We start from the raw sequence: 25,121 nt of genomic DNA on the forward strand, positions 1-25,121 counted from the left end.
ATATCTGTGAAGTGCAATAAAGTGAAGCACAATAAAACGAGGTATGCCTGTACTAAAAGTTAAACTGCTGATACCTAGAATGCTCAATCATATGTGCTAAGTAACAAAAACTACTGTACATCTGCGTATGAGTTAATAAGCTTGTCTACATTTCTATTTTTATTGATTGTTCGTGCATTTAAACTTTAAAATATTGTTTTACCACCATCCATTTCCATTTTTGAGATGATGATAATTTCATCCATAACTTTCAATGTTTACTTTATTCTTGGTACAGTGGTAGCATAAGTGAAACTAACTGTGAGAATACAGTTGGGACAGTAAAAAAAAAAGTGATGGCAGAAGAGTGCTATATTGACAGTTAAGAGAATCAAGTGTTATGTTCCACCATACAACTGATATCTAATAGGACAAGTTCTCCCCTAGACACCCCAATGCAGTTCAAGTTCTGATAGAGTGCTTACTTTCTAGGGAATAGAAAGGAATTCTGGAAGACAGGGTCAATTATGGACATGGAAACTAGTTGAGAATTCCAGATGATTTCACAAGCACTTCCATACAGCTTTTGTAGGACTTCCAGTCATTACTAACTACAGAACTGTGTAATGCTGAGGCACAAAGTCTCTTAGTGTCTACTAACTGGCTTCACCAACCCCACTAAAGATGGAATAAAAGAAAATGTGTTTCTCAAGAATGTATACTCTCCCTTTTGATGAACTCAAAAGTATATGTTACAAATAATTTATATTTATTCTCATGATAAGAAAATAAATTTGTCAGTACATGTAAATTATAGTGCATCTATCAAACAGAGATGAGGAATGCACTCTGCATTTAACAGATTTGAGGAATATCAAATTTTGAACAAGATCTTTTTGATAGTGCCAAAATCTCATTTTGTTTGGTTTTTTAAGCTTGATTGACTCATATATCATAACTGATTCCATTTGCAAATGCATACAAGCTACTTACATATAAGCTTCAGAAGACTATTACTAGTATAATGTGCAAAACGATCCATATACAATGTGGTAAGGAGGCAGGCAGCTGCTGTAGGTCCAACTCTGACCACAGGATGGAGAGGATGCTGTGGGGGAGTGGAGGGAAACAAAGAAGGTGGTGGGGGCAGGCAGGAGAGGGAGCCAGGCAAGAAAGGCCAAGAAGCAGGCAGGGCAAGGAGCAGGGGTCAAGCTACTTGATGCTCCTACCACCTGCTACCCTGCCACTCTCTTCCCCGCTGCAGCAGTATGAGGGAAGAATTTAAGATGATTAATTAGATTTTATACATTGAAAATTATAACAAATTTATCAAATTTCCCATGTATAAAATCTAATTATTAAGGGGTCATCTTAAATTCAAAGTTGTCTTGGATTCAGATAAATACAATAAATAAATAAGGATCTGAAAAGAAACAGCAACTTGATTCTTATGGGCTAATCTGCCTGATAAGGTCTTCTTCCAAGTGCCAAAGGTATACTTCCTGTTAACTCAAAGCTCTGGAGGCATGAAAACAACTAACATGAACTAAGTCAGAGCAGAATGGTTTTAATTTCTTTTTTTTTTTTTTACATTTCAAAATGATCATATTGGCTGCTGGCAGATGAGGGGGGAAAAACAAATGGTGCTTTACTTTAAACTCAGCATGCTCCTGCACTGAGACCAGCACCCACCCAAAAGCAGCAGCGTGTTAGCTGCACCCAGCTTTCCCAACATCTGTACAGATCGGGCACTTTAGTGCCAATTTTTTGGCGTTTTTACCTAATAGCTGATTAAATCAGCTTTCAGTAAAAGCGCCAAAAAATCCCACTGAAGCGCCTGATGTATACAGAGATGTTACAAAGCTGGGTCAAAGTAATGTGCTGCTGTTTCTGGTAAAGCATGATTTGTTTGTTTTTTTCCCACGTCTGTCAGCACCCATTGTTCTTAGACTGTGTATGTTAATCACCTGGGTGTTAATGGTTAGTATGGCATATCTAGATCAATTTTTCTTTGAAGATTTGGCAAAACATTGCCCTTTCTTGAGACAACCAGACAGGAAGAGAGATGAACAACAAAATGGAAAGTAAGACATCTGTTTAAAAAAAAAAAAAAAGAGGCATTCTGTGGCTGAAAGTCATGGTGACTGAAAAATGACTATTGAAACACAATGCTAACTGCACTAAGTAGCTGTAGTTTGTTCCCAGCTATCACAGAATCACAGAAGTAGGGTTGGAAGGGACCTTGTAGATCTTCAAGTCCGACCCCCTGCCTGGGCAGGAGAAAAAAACTGGGCTCAAATGATCCCAGCTAGGTAGTCTATAAACTACTCTGTGTTGTCCCTAATACATGGGGTGTGGACAGTGCATTAAGACAGAGTACACTAAGATTTGAATATTAGGGAAAAGTCCTGACTTGCCCCTTAAGTAGAGGGAATAAGAGAGGAAAAAACACCTACACCAGAAGAGGTTCAGGGTTTTGCCTTTTATATGCATCTCTCCTCATAAAAGCCTGCTAATGTTCCACTTGCCAAAAAGCAAAAAGCTGCTGTTCAAAGTTTACCAAACTGCTTTCCTTCTTTCCTACTTCTTCCCTTCTGAGCCCACCTCCCATCCATCAGGGCACCTCAGAAACCCTGAGAGTCTGCAAACAGAATGATTATGCCTGTTTCTCTATTTCGTTATATCAGCCAGACTTAGAGTTGGGTAAGGTGAAGCTACACTGACTTTTTCTTCACCCCATTCCCAAATTCTCTATTCATTTATTTATGAAGTATTTAATCCCTTCCCAATCCCTTGTCTTTAAAAAATGCAGCTATTTGGCATGCACAATAGCACTCAGATTCAGTCCACAGAAAATGGGCCAATAAGGCAAATGAAAGAGAATAAGACATTGTAATTCTTTACAGAGGGTAATAGCACCTTTCAGCTATACTAAACACAATCCCTTTGATTCAATGTATGATAAAAACTGGCATTTAACTTTGCATACCTTTTGGCTTTGCGTTTTTCAAAATGATGCTAATGAGCTCCGGAACATCAAAGTAGGCAGCATAATGCAAAGCATTCATATTTGTCCAACGGCTACGCAAACTGATATCTGCACCCAGATCAATAAGTTGAGAAGCAAATTTCACAGCAGTCTCAACATCACCTGTAAAGCAGAGTTTTAAAGTATTTAATATAGGGTTATAAATACCAAGATATCATACAAAACACACCTGAAACCCTTCATTTCCCAAATTAAAGCTACATGAGGTGAGGTGTTTCCAGGATTAGGCAGGATGAGAATCATTGCCTTCTATCTTGTAATACATAAGTTAAGGGGTGGATTCTCCCTTCTGCTAAATTCACTTTGTGCTGCCTACACTGCAGCTGTGACACCTAGGCTAGGGACAGACATTCAAAATGCCAGAGCCTGAATTGATTCAATCTTTGCAGGTTAGTCTAACTTGCAAAGACTGAACCAGTTTGCACGTGAACAGACATTCACTTTTGACTCCAGAAATGCAGGCACATGCCTTCAGTGGCTCAGGCCAGAAGCCAGGGGGCACTAGAGCGACCCCTTGACTGGAGAGAAGCTGTGTGGGGCGGGGGGGGTGGGGGATGACTGGCTGGGGTTTAAACCCCCACCCTGGCCTGCAGGGACCCCAGCTGGGGTCTGCCTGGAGGGGGAGGGGGGAAACAGCCCCTGTCAAGGGTCTGCAGCCCCTCCACCCCCACTCACTCACTGCTCCAGTGGCAGGAGCAGGGGCGGGGCCAGAACTGGGTAGCCTGAGGGGAAGCAGGGGTTTAATCCCCGCACTGTAGGAGAAGAGGGCCAGTGCAGGCACCCAGGGCTGTGCACCCAGGGCCGCAGCAGCCAGATGCCAGTAGCCTGAGGGGAAGGAGGAGGTTATTCCCCTCAGTGCAGGCAGCAGCAGCAGGGGTACTGACAAAGCACCATAGGCCGAGTGCCTCCAAAGAATGGCTGGCCAGCCATGGGGAGGGGGCAAGAAGGGAGCCAGTGACCTGGCTGCAGTGGGATGGGGAGCCAGGGCTGGTTACGGAGCCCAGCTCACCATTACCTCCCACTGAGACAGCATGGCCTGGGCTGAGGCAGCCTCAGGGGACAGAAGGCAGCACCCGCCACCAGCCCAGCACAGGGTCCTCAGTTTGCAGATGGGCTTGCAGCTGCAGTGCAGTATCCCACCCAATCCCTCTCCCAGCAGTGACAGTGGAGTGAACTATAATGGAGGGTGGAGGTGAAGCATCTGTCACCCTCTGCCTGCTTGCAGAGGCACTGGTCACTTGTGGCAACCTGCCACAGGCCAGGGGCGTGGGCAGCAGCAGGGGGAGGCAATGGACTGCCGCATCCCAGCCCGGTCCCATGGCTCAGGGGCATAGGCAGTGACAGGCCTGCAGCAACCTGCCCTGAGTGCCCGGTGCTGCTGTGAGCAGGTGGTGGGTGACAGGTGCCTCACTGCCACAATGCTTTGTTTCGCTGCCATACCTGGGAGAGGGAGGGGTGCGCTGGCATGGGCCAGTAGCTGAATATGCCCCTGAGTCATGGCAACTCGTCCCCTCCCACTTCTGGTGGCATCAGCAGCATGGCAAACCAATTTAATCAAATATTTATTTTATTCATTATCAGCTAGCTACTTGTTTTATACCCGGCCACCACCTTTACCTCCATCTGAAATAACCTGTTATATTTATTTCCTTCTTAACTGGTAATGAATTCTATATCATTTCAGAAAAGCTCAGAAAGAACAGAATCATTCAGAAAAGTTAAAAGCAAACACTAGAAAATTTAACATAAAGAACAGTTTTGTAATGGAAGCAAGGCTGTCCCAGGGAGGGGGGAGGAATGAATCAGGGCAACTGCCCCAGGCCCTGTGCTTTGGGGGGGCCCCACAGAGCTGGGAAGAGCGGCACGGCAACTCCATGCTGCCACCAGCTTCATGTCTGGCCAATCAGCACCCACGGCTGAATCCACTGCTGAATCCACCACATCCAGCCACTCGCTACTCTTTCTTCCCTCCCCCCTCACCCAAATCCACCGCCACCTTCTTCATGTTCAAGGACAGGGCCCCAAACAGGCTGATTTGCCCCAGGCCCCGCACCCTGATCAGGTCACCTCTGAATGGAAAATAGGAGCAGACAGCAAGATCAAACTAGGCTCCCTCTTCTCTAATTTTTCTGTTTCATTACTCACCAATACCATGAGCCCCAGATTTACAGGTATAATGTAAGAGAGTCATATCAGTCAGTCCATCTCTGTCATTCACGCTGCAGCCTCTCTTAAGGATCTGCAGGAAAACAGCAGATTGCAGCTTTCAATAATAATTAATTATAGAAATCCTGCCTTCAGACAGGTAGACTTCCAGATTTGTTGAGCTTGAAAAAGCAGTGTGTCAAAATATATGCCACTGTGTTCTACTAATATATAGTATATGTATGTATAGTCATTGGTACTAAATTATTAGTAACCTTCAGCAATTAGAATTTTAAAACTTTTCTTTATTATAACTAACTTAGTTTTAATGTGCTGAGAAGTTACTGTTCAAGCATCAGATGCAATGCACCTCAGATGAATCTTACCAGTTTAAAAAACTTACCATATTTACTCAATTCCAAGACATTACCCTTGCTTCAGCCCCAGCAGGTTCCGTCCCTGCTCCTGTGGGGACAGAGCCTGCTGGCATTAAAGCAAAGGTAAGCAGCAAAGGGGCGTTGGGGCGGAGGGAAGGGAAGGGCAGGCAGGAGAGGCAGAGGCAGTGGAAGGGAAGATGTGGGGAAGAAGTGGCAGGAAGTCTGCAGCTGCATGAGGAGGCAGGCAGCAGAGGGGCAAATGATGGGGGAACAGGTAGCATACAGTAAGGCGTGGGGGGGCAAGGGGCAGAGGTTAAGTTGTTTGACCCCTCTCTGCCACCTTACTCACCTCCCACCCACCACTGCTTTCCCTGGTACAGCAGTGGGGGGGGGGGGGAGAATTAATTTAAGACAACTCCCCAAACAATTAGATTCTATACATGGAAAAAACTATAACCTTTTTTTTATAATTTCCACATATGAAATCTAATTATTGGGGGGGGTCGTCGTCTTGGATTTAGGTAAATATTATAATTTCCCTTTCTCCCCATACTTTAATCATGTTGTTTCCCAATACAAAGGGAGAGTTCACAGTTATACCACTGGGATATCTAAAACCCTATACTACCTGAAGAAACACAAGGAAAGACGAATTTAGGGTCGGGATTTCCCAAAGCATCCAAGACTCTTAGAAACAAAAATCACAACAGTAAATAAGAGTTCAGTTACCAAGTCACTTCGATATTTTTGAAAACCCCACCCTTAGAGGTATGAATCAGTTTTGTTTCTCAGAATTTAAAAATTACTGTAAGTAGAAAACTTATAGGGGGCAGGGAGACTAAATTACAGATTGAAGAAAGTCCTACCATTTCTGTTACCACCCACTTCGGCTTTCGTTTTGTAATTTTCTTAAATAGATTTTTTGGTTTTCCTTATTCCATTAGACCTCTGTCACAAAACAGGGGAAAGCACCTTCTACAGTACGTAGTGCCTGTATAACTGGTACATTAACTATAAGCTGCAAGGCAGAGACACCTTGGACCTTGCCATCACTTTGCTCTTCAACAAATCTATTTCCAATCATTATCAACACTATAGCATTCTTTTATATTGAAACTATTTGGGATCCTTACCTCATTCCCAATGACATCAATGTTCTGCTGGACCTGTGGGACCCATTGCCTTAAGATGGCAAACAATTCAGAAACTGATGTTTTGGGGTCAAAAAGAATTTCTTGGCATGCTGCATCATTAGGATCAAAGAAGGAGAACTCTGTTTAAAAAAAGTTGAATCATTACATGTAAATCTGGGTATTACATTTTTTAAACACATATGTTTTCCAGACTCTGAGTAAAGAAGTTGGTAAGACCTATCCCCAGATTTAAGATTCAGGATCTCTAAAAAATTCAGCTTCTTCCTGATGATCTTGACTTTTTTTTCCCCCTCACTTAAACTATGTTTACACTGTGGTAAAAACTATGAGTCAGCAATCAGTATTCTTGTATTGATCCTGTGTATTGATGCCTGTAAATTTAGGCAAGGGCTTGCAGATGTTGGCAATGATTATGTTAATAGAAATCATCCTTGCTTCAAAGCTAGCCACAAACTGCTAAATAAAGATTCTCCGTAAGAACAGATAAGTTGTTTGTTAACGATCAATTTCAGCAATGGAGGCTTTGCTTGGTTACTCCACATGCTGTTATCTATTTCTTTTCCTCTTCCTAAAAAACAAAACAAAAACCCCACTCTCACACCCACTTATAAAAACATGCAGGAGAATGGAAATCAAGATAATTAAGGGCAAAAAAGAATTCACTGCTCAACTATTTTTCAGCACTGCTACACATTCATAAATCCTACTGAAATTGGTGGCAGCTGCAGATACTTAGCACCTTTGAAAATCAGGCCATCAATCACTACCTTCAAAAAGCATCTTCCTTTGTAGAACCTTAAACTTAATTATGCAACTTACACAGCTGAACTTACAAGCTGCACATGCATCTTCCCACAGCACACAGACAGATTTGACATTTGTGGAAATTTTTCCCCATCCTGAAATAATCTGGCTATCCAAAATCCCTCACGTTATCATCATTTCCAGTGGGAATGAAAGCTAAATATTCCCTGACAATGAAAATGGAAGTCATAGATCTTTTACCTCCATTATAGTTACCACAGAGCTGCTTTCAGAAAAGGATGAATGCATAACATCACCCTGTATCAATAGCAGATAGAGGATCCCTGTGATACTACTCGGAGTAAAAATAGCTCTCTGACTTCTGGAACAACTCTGAGGCCACAAGAGGGGTTAAGACAGTAATGCACCCAGAGGTAGTGCACTGCTGCTCTCCTCAGTGTAAGAGTCATTGAGTTGAATCAAGGAATAAAACACAAAGAGCGCATACATCTATGTTCTAAAGTTTCTCTCATCGTGTTTCCTTGACTTCCTAAAGCAGAAAGCAGGGTGGTATCCTCACTGCCATTTCATAGATTCATAGATGTTAGGGTCGGAAGGGACCTCAATATATCATCGAGTCCAACCCCCTGCATAGGCAGGAAAGTGTGCTGGGTTCAGATGACCCCAGCCAGATGCCTATCTAATCTCCTCTTGAAGACCCCAAGGTAAGGGAGAGAACCACCTCCCTTGGGAGCCCATTCCAGATTTTGGATACTCTTACTGTGAAGAAGTTCTTCACAATGTCCAGTCTAAATCTGCTCTCTGCTAGCTTATGACCATTATTTCTTGTAACTCCCAGAGGTGCCTTGGTGAGTAGAGCCTCACCAATTCCCTTCTGTGCCCCCATGATGAATTTATAGGCAGCCATAAGGTCAATTCTCAACCTTCTCTTGCAGAGGCTGAAGAGATCCAGGTGCCCTAGTCTCTCTTTGTAGGGCTTGGCCTGCAAGCTCTTAACCAAATGAGTGGCCCTTCTCTGGACCCTCTCCAGGTTACCCACATCCCTCTTAAAGTGTGACACCCAAAACTGCACACAGTATTCCAACTGCAGTCTGAACAGCGCCCGATAGAGGGGAAGTATCACCTCCTTGGTTCTGTTTGTCATGCATCTGCTGATGCATGATAAAGTGTAGTGAGATTTGCTGATGACTTTGTCACACTGACGACTCACGTTCATCTTGGAGTCCACTAGGACTCCGAGATCCCTTTCTGCTTCTGTGCTGCCAAGCAGGTCATTTCCTAGGCAGTAGGTGTGCTGGACATTTTTCCTCCCTAGGTGCAGCACTTTGCATTTCTCCTTGTTAAATCGCATTCTATTGTTTTCTGCCCATTTGTCCAACCTGTCCAGGTCTGCCTGTAGTTGTTCCCTGCCCTCTGGTGTGTCCGCTTCTCCCCACAGTTTTGTATCATCCGCAAACTTAGGCAGAGTACACTTCACTCCCTCATCCAAGTCACTGATGAAGACATTGAAGAGTATTGTTCCAAGGACCAAGCCCTGCAGGACCCCAATGCCCATGTCCTTCCAGGTAGATACCGACCCATCCACCACCACTCTCTGGGTACGACCCTCTAGCCAATTTGCCACCCACCGGACTGTGTAATGATCCAAGTCACAGCCTCTTAATTTGTTTACCAGGATGGGGTGGGATACCGTATCAAAGGCCTTCCTGAAGTCTAAGTAAATGATATCTACCCCTACTCCTGCATCCAGGTGTTTTGTAACCTGGTCATGAAGAGAGACTAAATTAGTCAGGCATGATCTACCTGCTATGAACCCATGCTGGTTTCCCCTCCACATAATTTTACTTGCTGGGCTCTCACATATACGAGCCTTAATAATCTTTTCAAAGACTTTACCAAGGATGGAGGTGAAACTGACTGGCCTGTAGCTGCTTGGATCCTCCCTCCTCCCCTTGAAAATAAGGACCACATTGGCCCTTTTCCAGTCCTCCATGACCTGGCCCGTGCACCACAAGTGCTCAAATATTCTTGCCAGTGGCTGTGCAATGACATCAGCCAGTGCCTTCAGTACCCTCGGATGGAGCTCATCCGAGCCTGCCGACTTAGTGCAGAGTCACTTGGAAGGACTGGATGTGTTTATCTCAGGGTCAATGCTTGGTAGTCTGGCATCCAGCTGTTGCCTCTCTACAATCCCATTGTGAGACTTGTCTTGCCCCTCGTTTAGGAAGACTGAGGCAAAGAACTCATTGAGGAGTTCAGCCTTGTCCCCCCTGTCTGTCACCAATTGCTTTTGCCCATTCAGTAGTGGTCCTATACTGCCCTGGGCCTTTCTTTTACTCCCTATATATATTTCTTTACTTTGAATTCTGATTCACATCCAAGCTGTTAAGCCACTTGCTCCTTAATCCAAGCCACCTTGTGCTAGCAAATCAGATAGCTCAGATAAAGTATCAACTATATTTAGCTTCTTTCTAGGTCCAAGCAAATCTCATGATGAGAACTACAGTATTTACTTAACTATAAGATGACCGCAAAATAATTAGATTCTGCAGATGAAAAAAGATCTAGAAATCTGTTACAATTTTCCAGGTATAGAATCTAACTCTTGGAGGTTTGCCTTTAATTCATCCCCCTCCCACTGTTACAGCAGGGAAAATAAATCTTGAGGGGCTGGAATCAGGTGGCATCCTTGCCCTCTAGCAAGGAGACTTCTTCCCCATGCAACCTACCCCACTCCCCTTTACTGTCAGCCCCTGCTTTCCCTGAGCATGTGCAAGTGAGGAGCAAATCTGAAAACTTTGATACAAACATGCTTATAGTAATTTGTATATTACTTAGGGATGTGGACAACATGGAGAGGGTCCAGAGGAGGGCCACTCGCATGATCAGGGGGCAGCAGGGCAGGCCCTATGAGGAGAGGCTCAGAGACCTGAACCTGTTCAGCCTCCAGAAGAGAAGGCTGAGGGGGGATCTAGTGGCCTGTTACAAACAAGTCAGAGGGGACCAGCAGGCATTGGGGGAGTCCCTGTTCCCCCGAGCACTACCAGGAGTGACTAGAAATAATGGTCACACACTGGCAGAGGGTAAATTCAGATTAGACGTCAGGAGGCACTACTTCATGGTCAGGGCAGCTAGGATCTGGAACCAACTTCCAAGAGAAGTGGTGCTGGTTCCTACCCTGGGGGTCTTTAAGACAAGGCTTGACAATCACCTTGCTAGGGTCATTTGACCCCCGTACTCTTTCCTGCCATGGCAGGGGGTCGGACTTGATCATCTGCTCAGGTCCCTTCCGACTCTACTGTGAAACTTAGTTCATCCGGAATTGATGCATTTTACCTTTTTTGAAACTTCTGTAAGTTTTAGTGCACATACTCCATTCACACGTATTTAAGCAACACATATAAGCCTGCAGCCTGCGCCTGCCCCAGGTAAAGATCTTGGGGGGGAGGGGGGTTGCAGGTCCCCTCTCCCCCCTGGCAGTGTGCATGGCAGCAGGGAGCTGCCCCTCCCCCAGATGAGCCACCTGTGGCCCCGCCCTGCTCCCCACTGGGGCCCTGCAGCCGCACATTACGGTCCCAGGCCCCAAGCCCCACTGGGTTGGGCAGCCCTGCCCAGCTCCCTCCCTACAGGGACCTCAATCCCCCTTTACCCCCGCACTTACCTGCTGGAGCTGCTCTGCAAGCTGCCTAGGGCCACGTGCGTGTCTATGCATGTGGCACTCCCTGTCTTTCTGCTTTCCTCCCGCTCCCTCCCAGCAGGCTGGAACTCTGCCAGCCTGCAGGGAGCTTACTGCAAAATGGCAAAATCTACGGGTTTCTCTGGTAAAATGAAAAGTCTGCATTTGCCTCTGGTAGAAGGCAAAATCTGGGGTTTACTCCGTTTTTCCGTGGAAAACATAAAACCTGGATCCATGCTGATCATACATGACAGGCTGAGAGAGGGGGCAAACTGTTCAGGACCCCATTTAGTGATGTTTGCTAGACATTTAAGGCAGGTGAAGAAACAGGAATCACTGGAAATTTGAAAGAAAGGCACAGCTCAGCTGTGGGAGTGAAGAGGAAGTTGAAATGTATTCAATGTAGTGGTTCACCATAACTTTAAAAAGAGTTGAGGCTGAGGGGGACTGAGAGCAATGGGCATTACTATACATTTTATTTAAATGGGCTACACTAACCTAGCCTTGTGGTAGATTCCCATCAGCAAAAAAAAAAAAAAAAGATTCCTATCAGCATTTTAGGCAGTGAGGAAGGCGTTGGAGCTTACTCTGGCCTCTCCTAAGAGCTAGCCTAGTATTGCAATACCTCCCAACCTGGTGTTCATTTCATAGATTCATAGATGTAGGGTTGGAAGAGACCCAAGTAGATCTTCAAGTCCAACCCCCTGCCCTGGGCAGGAGAGAATACTGGGCTTATATGACCCCAGCTAGGTAACTGTCAAGCCTCCTCTTAAAGACCCCCAAGGTAGGAGCCAGCACCACTTCCCTTGGAAGTTGGTTCCAGATCCTAGCCACCCTGTGAAGTAGTACCTTCTAATGTCCAGCCTGAACCTACTCTCAAACAACTTACGGCCGTTATTCCTTGTTATTCCGGGAGGAGCTCGAGTGAACAGGGTCCCTCCCATTCCCTGCTGGTCCCGCCGGTAAGTTTACAGACAGCCACTAGGCAATATTCCCTCTAAGGAGTAGTGGTCTGTGAGCATGCTGCTTCGGTCCATGAGCGCGCCGCTTTGGTCCTGCCTCGCCCTTTCAGTGCAGCATGGGACACTTACAAGAGGTAAGCTCCTCACTCTTCACCTGGGGCAGGCAGCAAGGCCTTGGGGGCTGTAGGCTGGGGGGCCAGGGCTGGAGCCTAGGGGTCTGAAGCCAGGGGGTCTGGGGCTGGAGGCTGCAGAGCTAAGGCCTGGGCTTGGAGCCTGCCTGCCCCGAGTGATACTCCGCTGGGGGCTGGCACGGGCTCCGGGAAACTGCTCCACTCCCCTGCATTGCCTTGGGGAGTAAGGAAGCACGTGGCATCAGGGCCGGGGAGTGGAGCACTTCCCAGAGCCCACAGAGCAGTTCCCTGGGGCCAGAGGACCCCGTGCCAGCCCCCGCCCCAGCCTCCATCCCTGCTTTGCCTCACCTCAGGGAGGAGCCACTGCCTGCTCCAAGTGAGGCTCCTCCGACTCTAGGTAACTGCTCTGCAGGCTCCACCAGCTCTGAGAAGTGCTACACTCCCCAGCCCTGACTCCATGTGCGTCCTCGCTCCCCTAGGAACTGCTCTGCTCTCCGGCATCGCCTCAGAGCCGGCAGAGCCCATGCCAGCCCCCGCCTCCACCTAGGGGACAAGCTTACCTTTACTAAGCATCCCACGCTGCAGCTCAGCTCCATTCCTGGCGGGTACGCAGCCTGAAAAAGTTTGTGCACGGCCAAGCTTTTACTCATGTGTGGCCATGCATGTGCGTACCTTAGAGGGAACTCTGCCACCAGGTACCCTCTCAGCCTTCTCTTGCGAAGGCTGAACAGGTTCAGGTTCCATAGCCTCTCCTTGTACGGTCTGCCCTGCCCTGCTTTCCTCTTGGAGAATTAACTGCCCCCCCCAACACACACATTTTTTTTTTTTTAAGGACCACACACACACACACACACACAAAAAAGGTTCCCATCATGTGTTTTACAGCCATGCTCAGTGCCGGCTGCATTTAATCAGCTTCATGGTTGGTTTCGATTACTGAGCACATGCAGCTTTTGGCAGCAGTTTAACAAGAAACAATGTATTTAACGAGGTTTCCCTGTATGCAACTATAAGATGAGGAGCTTTTTTCCCCTCATTTATTGGGGCAAAAAACCTCATCTTATATTTGAATGAATATGGTATTACAGCAAGTCACAAACAGGTAGCCATGACTCTCTCCTGTACATCTCTCAGGGTTCTTTAAGCTTCTGGAAAGCCCCTTGCTCCCCCCACCCCCAACCAATCCCCTATGGTATCAATCTAAATTATGTATCAAAATATAAATTCAATAAAACATTACAACTACCACACTGAGATAAAATCTCTAAACAGTATTTTAAGTGCTGAGGACTGAAACCAGTTGAATGTGTCTAACAGTTAATGAGCTATGGTACCCAAGCCTTTAATAAATCTGTGAGATAACAAGATGTTATGCAAACAGCAAACTCCATTATGAAGAAGAAAGGATCTAACAGGATGCAGCTAAAATGTAGCAGATCCAGTAACCTCACTTCCTGCCTGATAGCTTTTGCTAAGGCAAGTTGCTGAAACAAAGTATTAGATGCCATAAAGAGGTAACCACAGCTGAGAAACAACAATTACTATTTAAGTGTCTTATTACTGCACAGGCAGTACTTTTTTTGTTTTGCAGTCACGTTTTTACTCGACAGGGAGGCTACGTAACAGGATGGCTCAAGCATGGAAATGCACATTGTACTTGGCTGTAGTATTAGCTCTAACACAGATACATATGAGACTGCTGGCAACAAAAGAAGAACTGAGCTCTTAACTAATCCGTACCTCAGTTTACGGGTTATCTAAAAACACCATCACTGCATCCCAATAGACCTACAAGAAAGCCTGATATGCTAAATACTGAGGTACTCTGATAGCTCTTAAAAGAAGAAATTAAAATTGTCAGGTATGCTTAGTAGGCGCAAATCTCTAGTCCATTCATTTTTTGCAGGGCAAAAAACAGCATTTCAGAATGATGCCAAAATAAAATTGGTATGATGGAAGACAGATTCATACACAATATGTCTCCACAGTCATACATGTTTATTATTATGGAACACCTTAAGCTTTTACTACTTTTCTCATTAGCGACATGCAGTCAGGAAGAGAGAATGTTTTTTCTTTTGCTGTATTTTTTTAGTTACATTTTGGAATTGTTATAGTTGGGACTGTTAGAGCAACTGATTTTTGGTTCCACCCAAACAAAATTTATTTATTGTTTTTCTCATTACCAGAATGAAAAAAATCAAAACATTATTCTGAGTCAAACAAAATGTTTCATTTGTAGACCTCTGTGAGAAAAAACAGAGGGAACAAAGGAATAGATCCAAAAATCTAATGGAGGAAGGAAGGGCATCCACCAACTGCCCCATGGTCAAACACAATCAAGTTGTGGAATACCCAGATTCAGTCTTCTCTCCTGCCTTTGGGAATTTAAAACCATATTTCCCACTTCCCAGTCAAAAAAGGTCAAGCAGCGTAGTGGACAGACACCAAAACTAGCTTGCAAAACCAGGGTCTAGCCACAGCACTCCAGACTTTAGCAGGGATTAATTTCACCAAATATTGCTTGTACTGAGCTCCATGCCACCACAGCTAACCTGCTACTTGGATGTAAGCCTACTACAGGTACTCCTCACTTTATGTTGTCCCAGTTAACGTTGTTTTGTTGTTACACTGCTGATCTATTAGAGAACATACTCGTTTAAAGTCGCACAACATTCGGTTATAACGTTGTTTGGCTGCCGCCTGCTAGTAGGTAACTACTGTGATGTAACTGAATTAGCTTAACATTGTTTTGCTTAAAGTTGCATTTTTCAAGAACATAACTACAATGTTAAGCGAGAAGTAGCTGTAGTTCACAGCATCAGTCAGGCAAACAGCTGTAACTTCTGCTGTCCCGCTGATCTCTGGAGTAATTTGCCAAATAACACATCAGAAGAATGTTTATCCACTACTTTATCCTTTTAGACAGAATTCAACAGGTGTGAGAAAAGCCTCTAGGAAGGAAGTATAGAAGAAAACATGGAAGTGCATCACATTCAGCTCTTAAAACTGAAAATTCTCACAGGATCAACAATGATTGGCTTCAAGGACATAATTCATAGGAATAAAAAGACTAGTGTTCAACAGTTGTAACAAGTGGACATCCTAGGGCCAGACTGATCCTTGGCCCACTCACTTGTCTTTAGCAAACCACCCACCTTCTTTGCCCACCATGCCTTAGATGATATAATTGACTGATGTTAACAAGGCGAGAGGTTGCCCATTTACTTGCCCTGATGACAAGGGCCTATGTAAATAGCTCCGACCATCCCTGTACTGTGGCCCATGCCTCGCAGATGTTCCTCCAGTGCCACACACAGTGCCTCACACTGGGACCCGAGCTCCAGAATCTCACATGGGACTCTCACTCCCCTCTGGAGCTTGTAGTCCCAGTGCCCTGCAGATGTTCCATGACCTGACACCCAGCCTAGTTATCTGGTCCACTACCCAGCCACTCATTCACTTGGGCTCCTAGCCTGGTTCCCCTCAGGTCTCCCAGCCTCTATTAATTCAGGGCGCCAAGCCCCATCCGATAGTGGAGCTCCAAGCCCCATACCTTTGCCCTCCCTGGGCTCTAAACCCTTATCCCCTTGCCCCAGGAGCTCTACTCATAGCTCTGCAAGGCTCCAGGCCCCACCCCCCCTAGATCCTCACTCCTGGCTCCCATGTGCAGTCTCAGAACTAATCTGTGAGTCTGGCTGCTGTGTCAAGCCCCTCTACCTGACCTGGACCCTGCCTCAGCACTCACAGTGAGTCCGGGATCCCCCTGCTCGGTCTTACTATACACCAGGGATGTGGGGGTGGGGCTATAAGTGACCCCCTACCCGCCTTTCACTGGAGAGGCAACAGGTCTGGCATTTCTGGGGAACTATCCTGACAGGTAATCCCACCAGACTATCCTTCCCCAGCAGGATGCAGTTTTCAGTCATACCCAGGAGCAGGAACCTCCTGCCATCCCCACAGTTCCTCCCTTACCTCCAAGATGTCACAAGCAGCAGCTGCAGCCAGCAACAGACTGCTGCCTTTGCTGTTCAGGGCCCAACTCTTACAAGGAACAACTGGGCCCTGTTCCCAATCAGGCAGCCCTGCCTAACTGGAATTACAGCCAGCTGCAGACTGCTGTTCTGCTGCTCAGGCCCCTGCAAGTAACAGAGTGCATGATGTGCTCTGTTACACAGTACAAAAGTGAAATAAAGATAGGATAAAGAAATCCATGTAAGGAAAGACTCAAATTAAAGGATATTTTTTAAGCCACCCAAGTACACTTAATATCCACTAGAATATCTGGCAGATTGCTAGAGATTTTCATAAATATGTGCAATTAATCACTATAGCTTTATTTAAAATATAAATACAAGTCACATAACAAATTTTAAAGGATGCATAGGAAGGCAATTTCTCCAAAAACAAAAGTCCACTGTCTGAGGGAAAGAACATCGATCTCCCTTAAAACACACACTTCCCACAGAAATTCTCTTCCCCAAAATCTCTGTGTTTTTAAACAATGGGAACCTATGTAGGACCACCAACTTTTAAGTCCTTTGTTTTTATTTATTTAAACACATTTTAGGTGCCACGCCTACTTAAGTCACACCCTACACACTTTTTTGTGGTTCTACAGTGCTTTTTTCTCCCCCCACACATAAGATTCACCTAGATTGGGTCACAAAAAGTCTACAAAAATCAGGAAGATTACTACAACTGAACATACAGGAAAGTTAAGCTGACTGAACAAAAATAAAACTAGAAAAAAGCATTCTGCCTCTTAAATTTCACATATAGAAATTTCAGCTGACATTTTCAGACAGGAGCAACATTTTTAAGTTTCTAATACCCCTTTAAGACTGCTTTCTTCTCCTCAAATTAGCCACTGCATTTGCTCTCAAAATAGCTCCTTGTTTCCAGTAAATATACATACCACAGTCTGAAGGCATTGGTGCTGCAGCAACTGAAAAAGTAACTGACGTTTCTGAGCCAGGGAACAAAAATGGATTTCTCCGATTCAAAGAATCTCCTTCTAAGGAAGGCTCGGGAAGATCTTCTATGGTCATCTTCTAGCAAGCCACCTTAAACAGGAAAAGCTCACTGCACACACTGCAGACTATATTTTATTACAATGAACTATAAATTGCTATCTATATTGGGATTCAGCTATTTCCTTTTTTCAAACATACAAAGGACTGCAATTGCCACTCTTTTGATAATAAATTGAATTTTATTAATAAAAATAGGTTGGGCATGATGCCAAGGGCATCCACATTCTATTTCTTTCTGCCATCTGTGAAATGGAGCTGTATTACTACAGTTAACAGGCATGCTGTAAGAATTAAAAGATTAATATTTTGCATAGCTTTATGGAAATATGAAATGATAAGCATTACTACTCATCCTGTCTTCTCATCTCAACTTCATCTAACTCCCCTGCTCCCACAAACAAGAAATAAGTCACTCAATATAGCTGCCATTTTACTCTTCTTCAAAGAGAAAACTGTTGTCATATTTCCACAGAGTACCCCAAACCACCACTCACAGGGAGATTCATTACTGAAACTGCTCATTTCCCCCTCCCAGCTCTCTCTTCTTTCACTTCATATCCCAACCTGTCCTTCCACATTTTATTTTAATGAACTCACTGCAGTGATGTAATGTCCAGTATTGCCAGCCAACTTTCCAAGCCTTACACCAACCTAGGAGAGAGAATGGTTGAGGGGCAAGAAGAAAAAAAAAATCAAACCACAATTCAGATAAACTTCATAGAATAATTAGTTACAATTTTCCATTAACCAGGTCAGACTGTATTATAGTCAGATCTGACAAACTGAACAGGATGAGAGGGAGACTCGGTTAGTATGTGTAAGGCAGAACTTTAGGAGGTTGTACTTCCTTTCCCCATAATTAAAACTGAATTTAACTGTGTAACTGGATAGACCATCTATCTCTTGGATGAGAAATTGAAAATCTAGACCCTGATGACTCAAGGCAAAATATACTTTGTTACTTTTCACAAAAGGAGAGGAACCTGCTTAAAATGGAATTCAGCCATAACATACAGGCTATTACATCCTACATCTCTGACCTCCTCGTTTAAATATAAATTTTGCAGTAGCATTCATTTGCCAAAAGTTATAGATGTTATTAAAATGCCACAATTTCAAAGTATTTTCTCACTGAAAGTTTTCATGAAGAGAATATTGCCATCCCTAAGTACAACAGCACTCCCATTCTGACCAAGTAAGTAAAAGGAACTACTTTGTGACACTAGAAATTTGTGTAAATGTCTGTTCAGAGAAAGAGACATAACTTGTGAGAACACTATAATCGGTTAACCATGAGAACACTCAGACCTAGACAATTTAATGTAAAATATAGATAAGAGGTGGTTCTAGATCATGTACGTGGTAAACTAATAGGACTGTGATGCAATGCAGGAAAGAATTGGTAAATGAACCTCCGGGAATCAGTGCATGTACTTCTAATGTAGGTATTTATATTACATTCATCACTGTGATGTCTGCAGCCTAACAGTAAAGATAAGCTGGAGTGCCCATACAAACAGGCCCCAAATTTTCTCTGGGGAATGACTGTACAGCCCTCCCGGAGAGCTCTTGACTTAACAAAGATAGAATCTGCTGAATTTTAGGGTATGTGATTTATTAAGATTCATCTACTTAACTCAAGAAAACTTCTATGTGTTATCTGAAGTTGCTCTTTTGTGTATACTATTCACACTTCAGGGTATTTTAAAGAGGCTCATTTCAATAACCCCCTAAATAAAGTCATCACCTCTTATGAATGCCCCAAACTTGTGATACATACACAGCATGATCCATTTTCTAATAAATGATAAATTTAAAGTATATATGGACAATGGTGACCTTGAAACAAGAACATCTCTCCTCTTTCAGCACCATGTACAGTTCACTCCATGCTGCCACATTCTCAACAAAAATCCAACATGCTCAAATCCACTTTTAAAGTTGTCGTTGTTTTCATCCAATAAAGCCAAAACAAGTTTCAAAGGTTTTTATTAGTGAGACTGAATTGTAACTGTCATGAACATGACATATAATAATGTTAGATGTACAATCACAATGGCTTACAAAACCTACAATTGCTAGGTCATCAGTTTAAATCTTGCATGGAGCAACTGTGCTCTAAAGCTGTTACCATCTGCCAGGCATTCAGCAGCCAGAGGAAGATAAACTGATTGGACTTTTAGTGAGACTTTTGTTGCCTACCACAAGAGTTTACCACCTCAATCAGGCCTCTGAAAGATTCTACAAATGCATCAAACATCTTGAATCCAATAAGCAGGGAAACAGAAAACAGTTTTAAAAAAGCTGGAAGGAATGGGCACAAAAAGATATAGACTGTTGAAGTGTGCTGCCAGCACATCAGTTAAGAATTGACTTTTGAGAGGATGAATTTAAAAAGAATAAGGTGCCACAACTGACAGTGCAGGAGGAATGATGTTTGAACATAGAAATAAGCAAGATCAACGACTCATTACTATGAAAGTTCTTGGAATTTGGCAGCTGGTAGCATTCTTGCAAAATGGATGCAATGTGGTGGTGGTAGGTTAAGAAATTTAGGGGCCAGTAAGTGACAGTTAGGCAAATTCAGAGGCAGGGAAGAAAGAACTGGTTAACGTAATGTAGATTAGGTTAAACAGATTAAAATGAAAATGGGAAATGTAACTGTGTAAAACAGAAAAACTGAAAGATTGTTTAGACAGACATAGGAGCACCTAGAGCAAAGTATAGATTTCCTAACCCTTGAAGATTAGAGGAGACTAAGAGTAGTTCAAGAAAAGTCAACTAAAGATTCCTACCTTTACAATGAACAGTAAAAAACTGGGTGCATCCGTATCTCTGTAACTGTCAATTTTATCTTAAAGGTTTAAAAGTAAAAAGTGTACCAGGGCTTCTACCACAGGACATTTTTGAGTGGAAAATGTATAATGCACCATATCGTAACAAGGTCACACAGTGAACCATGTCCTTGCATCAAAACTTGTCTAGTGGCACACAGGAAAAAATTGCATGCTTCAGAGAACAAGATTCTTGCACACTGCCTACCCTCTAGATTGGGGCTGTCCAACTTGGGACCCACAGACCACATACAGCACTGATGAGGTTAACCAGCTGCCACCACGAAGCTCCCTGTCCAGGCACTGCTGCCCCATCATTCCCCTTCTGCTGCCTCTAGTGTACCCAGGCTCTCTCTCCTTCCTCCAGCTTCCACTCTCTGCACCTGTCTGCAGGGGGAGTGGGCAGTGCAGCATAATGGAATAACAATTCAGCATCTTGAACTTCCCCGGTTAAAATGCTGGAGCTCCTTGCAATGCACCATCACATTTTGGAGAGCGGAAAGTTTAGAAAAACCTTTTGAAGTTTTAGACAAGACAATGCTGCCATAAGCTGCCTTCTTTTCCTGCAAATACTACAGGATTCGGTGGACAAAGAACACGGAGAAAAAGGTCATATTTAAATGCTGCTACAAATAGGTCCTCTGCATTAAATTCTCCTTCATGGCAGTACAGAAAGCAGCATGGGTTTTAAGCAATTGCAGCCAACATTTTATATGCAGCAGAGGTCAGACACAAGATAATGTTTCAAAATCCAAGCGCAAGTGGAATCCAAGGCAGTATCAGAATTACATTAGTAGTATTTCTTATGTTACATTACTACAAGCAATACAAAATGTAAACACATGGCAAGTAAAATCCATGCTGTCGACAAGTTTGCGGACAAGCAGTGAATACAACTTTAATTTCTCAAATTAAAAAGGTCTTTCAATCTGCAGTTTAGCTCTCCACTGTACACTGCTACTTGACCCATAATGTTACAGCTTTCCTGACACTAAGTCCATTTACAGACGTTAATCTACAGAAACACCGTATTTTCTCATATAAAAGATGCACCTCTCCCTGCACCCTCCCAAGCCAGCTAATGAAAATTAGGGTGTGCATTATATGAGAAACAGGGATCCCCATGAGTCTGGAAATCAGGCATCAGAGGAGGAGTGGCTCTGGGAGTCAGAGCAATTAATACTACAACCCCTCCCCTTTGGCCAAATTTCCAGACCCAAGCCTGACATGTCCCCCTGTGCCAGATCAGGCTGACACAGGGTCAGTCCATGGGCTATATCTGGCATGTGGCTCAGGAGCAGGCTCAGCTCCCGAGCTGCTAGTAGTCAGTTACTTACCAGTACTACAAGGCAAGGTCTTCTTGGCTTTCAAAAACAGGGTGCATGTTATACTCTGAGGCACGATATACGCAAAAAAAATACAGTACTATAAATAGGGGGAATCACCTAAACATCTTTAAAATGTGTGCGCCCAGTTAGGGAACACATTGCAACATGTGTAGCCAATAACATACATCTCTTTTTAATGAAAAAAACTCCCACAACTTCCAGGCTAGTTATTAGTGCTAGAGGAAGGAGACTGTAGTAGAGGAACTAAAGGAAGGAGGAGAAAAAAGGAAGGTGGTGGGAGGGCTCATCAGCTGCCTGACAGAAGCAAAGGGAAGAGATTGGTTGTGCCTGCGTCTACTGTGCTGTGCATGTGCCAGTGTATGCATGGATCAGTGCATGCATAGGCCAGCATGTCTGCTATGATATGCATGTGTTTATGCATGACTGTTGTGCATGCGCCAGCCCATGTTCCAGCATATCTGCTGTACTAGGTGTGTGCCAGTGTGGGCGCGTGCACCCACACATGCCAGTGCATGCACCAGTCTGCGTGCCAGTGCATGCACCAGTGTCTACTATACCATGCATGACCAGTGCATACATGGGTTGCACATGTACCTACCAGCATATGCCAGTCTGCTGTGCATGTGCCAGTGCATGAGTGTGCCAGCATATCTGCTACACTGTGCATGTGCCAGAGTATCTGCTATATTGTGTATGTGCCATCATGAGGGTGTGCTGTGCATGTGAAGGCACGTGTGTCTGCATGTGCTAGCAGCTACTATGCTATGTGTGTGTCAGTACATACATGTACTGGTGTGTGTGTTTGCATGGGCTGGTGTGTGCACCAGTGTCTACTATGATGTGAGTATGCCGGCACATGTGCTCACATTTATTATGCTGTGCATGTGCCAGGACATGCACATACCAAAGTTCATTTGCATGTACTGGCATGCATACCAGTGTCTACTATGCTGTGTGTGTACCAGTGCATGTGTTTGCATGTGCCAGCACCTGTGCTAGTGTCTACTATGGTGTGCATGTACACATGCATGTGCCAGTGCATGTGCTTACGTAGGCTGGCGCAAATTGTTTGCACATGCCAGAATGCCTACAATGCTGTGTGTGTGCTGGCATGTGTGCTAGTGCCTACTATGCTGTGTATGTGCCAGCACATGCACATGCCAATGTATGTTTGCATGCGCTGGCACATGTGCTAGTGTCTACTATGCTGTGCATGAACACACAGACATGCCAGTGCATCAGTTTTTGGCACACGTTTCCACATGCAGAAGGCCTACAATGCTGTGCATGTGCAAGCTAACACAAGCAGGTACTGTGTGCATGCATTATTATTAAGGTTACCATATGCCTGAGTTTTCCCAGACATGTCCTCTTTTTGCATCATCCCATGTCCATCCAGGCGGTTTTTTTAAAATATCAACAAACATCCGGGATTTTGCCTTGCCTCTGCTCAGCATTGAAGCTTGGAGCTGGGGCACCACGTGCATCTGCTCACAAGGCCCAGGAGCTGAGGATCGGGGGCAGGGGGTGTACATGTGTGTCAGGGGAATCTAAGGGGATGGGAGGGGGCCTGCTGCAGGGCAGGGGGGTGGGAGAAGTGCTGCCCTTCCAGCAGGAGAAGTGGGGGGGAATTGTTCAGGGCCAAGAGGGAGCTGCCTGGGCAGCAGGGCTGTGGTGTGCGGGTCAGGCATGAGGGACACCAACAGGGCTTCGGGGCTGTGGCTTGGGAGTGAGGGGCAAGACACGGGCATATCACTGTGCTCCCCACAGGCATCCTCTTTTTTTGGAAATACGGTAACCCTCCTTATTACGCCCCCACAGCCAACTGAAGCAGGGGAAAGGCGCAGGGCCCGCCTCGCCACCCTCCCCAGGCCCCGGCCCGCCTTGCCTAGGGGGAAGGAAGGAGGGAGATCGCCTCCCCTGCCGTGCCGCGGCCAGCGCAGCACCCCTCCCCCCGCGCCCGCTTCTCCCCGCCGCAGGCGCGCTCCCGCGTGAGGGGGGGAGGGGAGGCCAACAGCGCGGGGGGAGCGCGGGGCACAGCCCAACCGCCCCCCGCGAGGGCTTTTACCTGGGCTCGGCGCGGGGGAGGGACCAGCAGGCCGAGCAGCTCGCGCCACCGCTGCAGCCCGAACCCGCACTGAACTGACAGCGACCCCGAGCCGCCTCGCGCGCCCCGCCCCCTCCCCGTGCCATGCCCCTCCACTGGATAGACCCGCCTCTCTCCTCTGCGCATGCGCGTCCACTGCTCTTCCCCCTCCCTTTTTCTTCCCCGTCCTCCGAGTTCCGTAAAGGGGCGGGGCAAAGGGAGTGTCCCCGCCCCCTCCTCCAGTTTCCCTCCCCCTGCGCCATGCCCTTCTGCGGGATAGACCCGCCTCTGCCCTCTGCGCATGTGCATTCCGCCGCTTTCCTCCGTTCTGTTAGAAAAGGGGGCGGGGTAAGGGGAGTGGGATAGGTAACGTCACAGCGTGAGGGGTGTCCTGGGCTGGTAATGGCAAGACTAAGGGGTGCAGACTGGATCCTGCCGCAGGTCACACCGAGTTGGCTGGAAGTCGGCCTCTGAGCTGCTGTTACACAAGTTAAGCGCTCCCCTGGTCAGCTCTTTAGAGAGTCCTTTTGAATCCTGTTATACCTCCTTTGCACGTGCAGCTGGTCTAAATGCCTGGTGCAATTCACCAGAGACTTGCATGACATGTAATATGTGATGGGCTGAGCTAGGACTCTGTTTTTAGGCGCAGTAATTGCTTGGTGCCTGTGGCCAGTCTAAATGTCTCATGGGATTCACCAGGGAATTGTGGACTACATGAGACATTTGGCAGGGGCCTGGGGAAACAGGGATGGAGCCTGGTTAGTCTGTGTGGCTAAGTAGAAGGCAGGGGAGATTTGCACCTTGTACTCTAAGGAAAGGGGGGAGAGATGGAGAGAGAAACAAGGTTTTGTGAGCCTATGCTCACTTTATCCCTTGCTGTAGAAGGACATGCATCATAGAGCAGTGTGTAAAATAGAGACAGTGGTTAGAATACAAAAGGTTTCATTTTATACAAGGAGCTCTCTCTATATATATGCTACAAAGTAGATAGATAAATATAGATGAGAGAGAGTAAATATATATACTTTCTAGTATAAAGAGTTGTAGTAGATATATAGAGGATATCTATAATCAACTTTGTAGAATATATATATATATATATATAGTTTGTAGTATATATCAGTTATATATACCTACTTTGCAGTATATATAGAGGATATCTACTTTGTAGTATATATAGGGTGGCATCTACACTTGATGTTACATCACTGTAGCAACGCACTACCGCAACACAGGGTCTGCGGGTGTCTACACGTGAGCAGCAGCTGCTTCACCACAGTGATGCGCTCCCCCAGTATAGCACACCGCTACAGCAAAGTAGCTGCTAAAAATAACTGTGCCATGCGTGCAGTGCAGTATGAGCTGTTACTGTGCGATGACTTGGTAATAATAATAATAATCATAGCACAGTAACAACATCGTCAGAGCTACACATGTAGACATACACTACATATATATATATATATATAGATGTACATACATATACAATCTATACTACAATGTATATTTAGAGTACACAAACACTATATATACTACAAAGTGTGTGTGTGTGTGTGTGTGTATATATATATATATATA

At 45.1% G+C, this 25,121-nt stretch overlaps 1 protein-coding gene across 1 annotated transcript in view; it reads right to left on the minus strand.

The window, feature by feature from the left end:
* CLIP4 (CAP-Gly domain containing linker protein family member 4) overlaps positions 1-23,625 on the minus strand; it is an 84,435-nt gene extending 60,810 nt beyond the window's left edge. Inside the window, exons 1-6 of the mRNA XM_019526691.1 lie at positions 23,526-23,625; positions 17,872-17,925; positions 17,157-17,304; positions 6,684-6,823; positions 5,174-5,267; positions 2,969-3,130 (exon numbers count right to left, since the gene is read on the minus strand). Coding sequence (XP_019382236.1) covers positions 2,969-3,130; positions 5,174-5,267; positions 6,684-6,823; positions 17,157-17,289 — 529 coding nt within the window. The 5' untranslated portion in view covers positions 17,290-17,304; positions 17,872-17,925; positions 23,526-23,625. The remainder of the gene's footprint in view (positions 1-2,968; positions 3,131-5,173; positions 5,268-6,683; positions 6,824-17,156; positions 17,305-17,871; positions 17,926-23,525) is intronic.
* Positions 23,626-25,121: the final 1,496 nt, after the last annotated feature.

Source organism: Gavialis gangeticus, unplaced genomic scaffold (assembly GCF_001723915.1).
Source record: "Gavialis gangeticus isolate Ggan-Ray unplaced genomic scaffold, GavGan_comp1, whole genome shotgun sequence".
Taxonomy (NCBI): domain Eukaryota; kingdom Metazoa; phylum Chordata; order Crocodylia; family Gavialidae; genus Gavialis; species Gavialis gangeticus.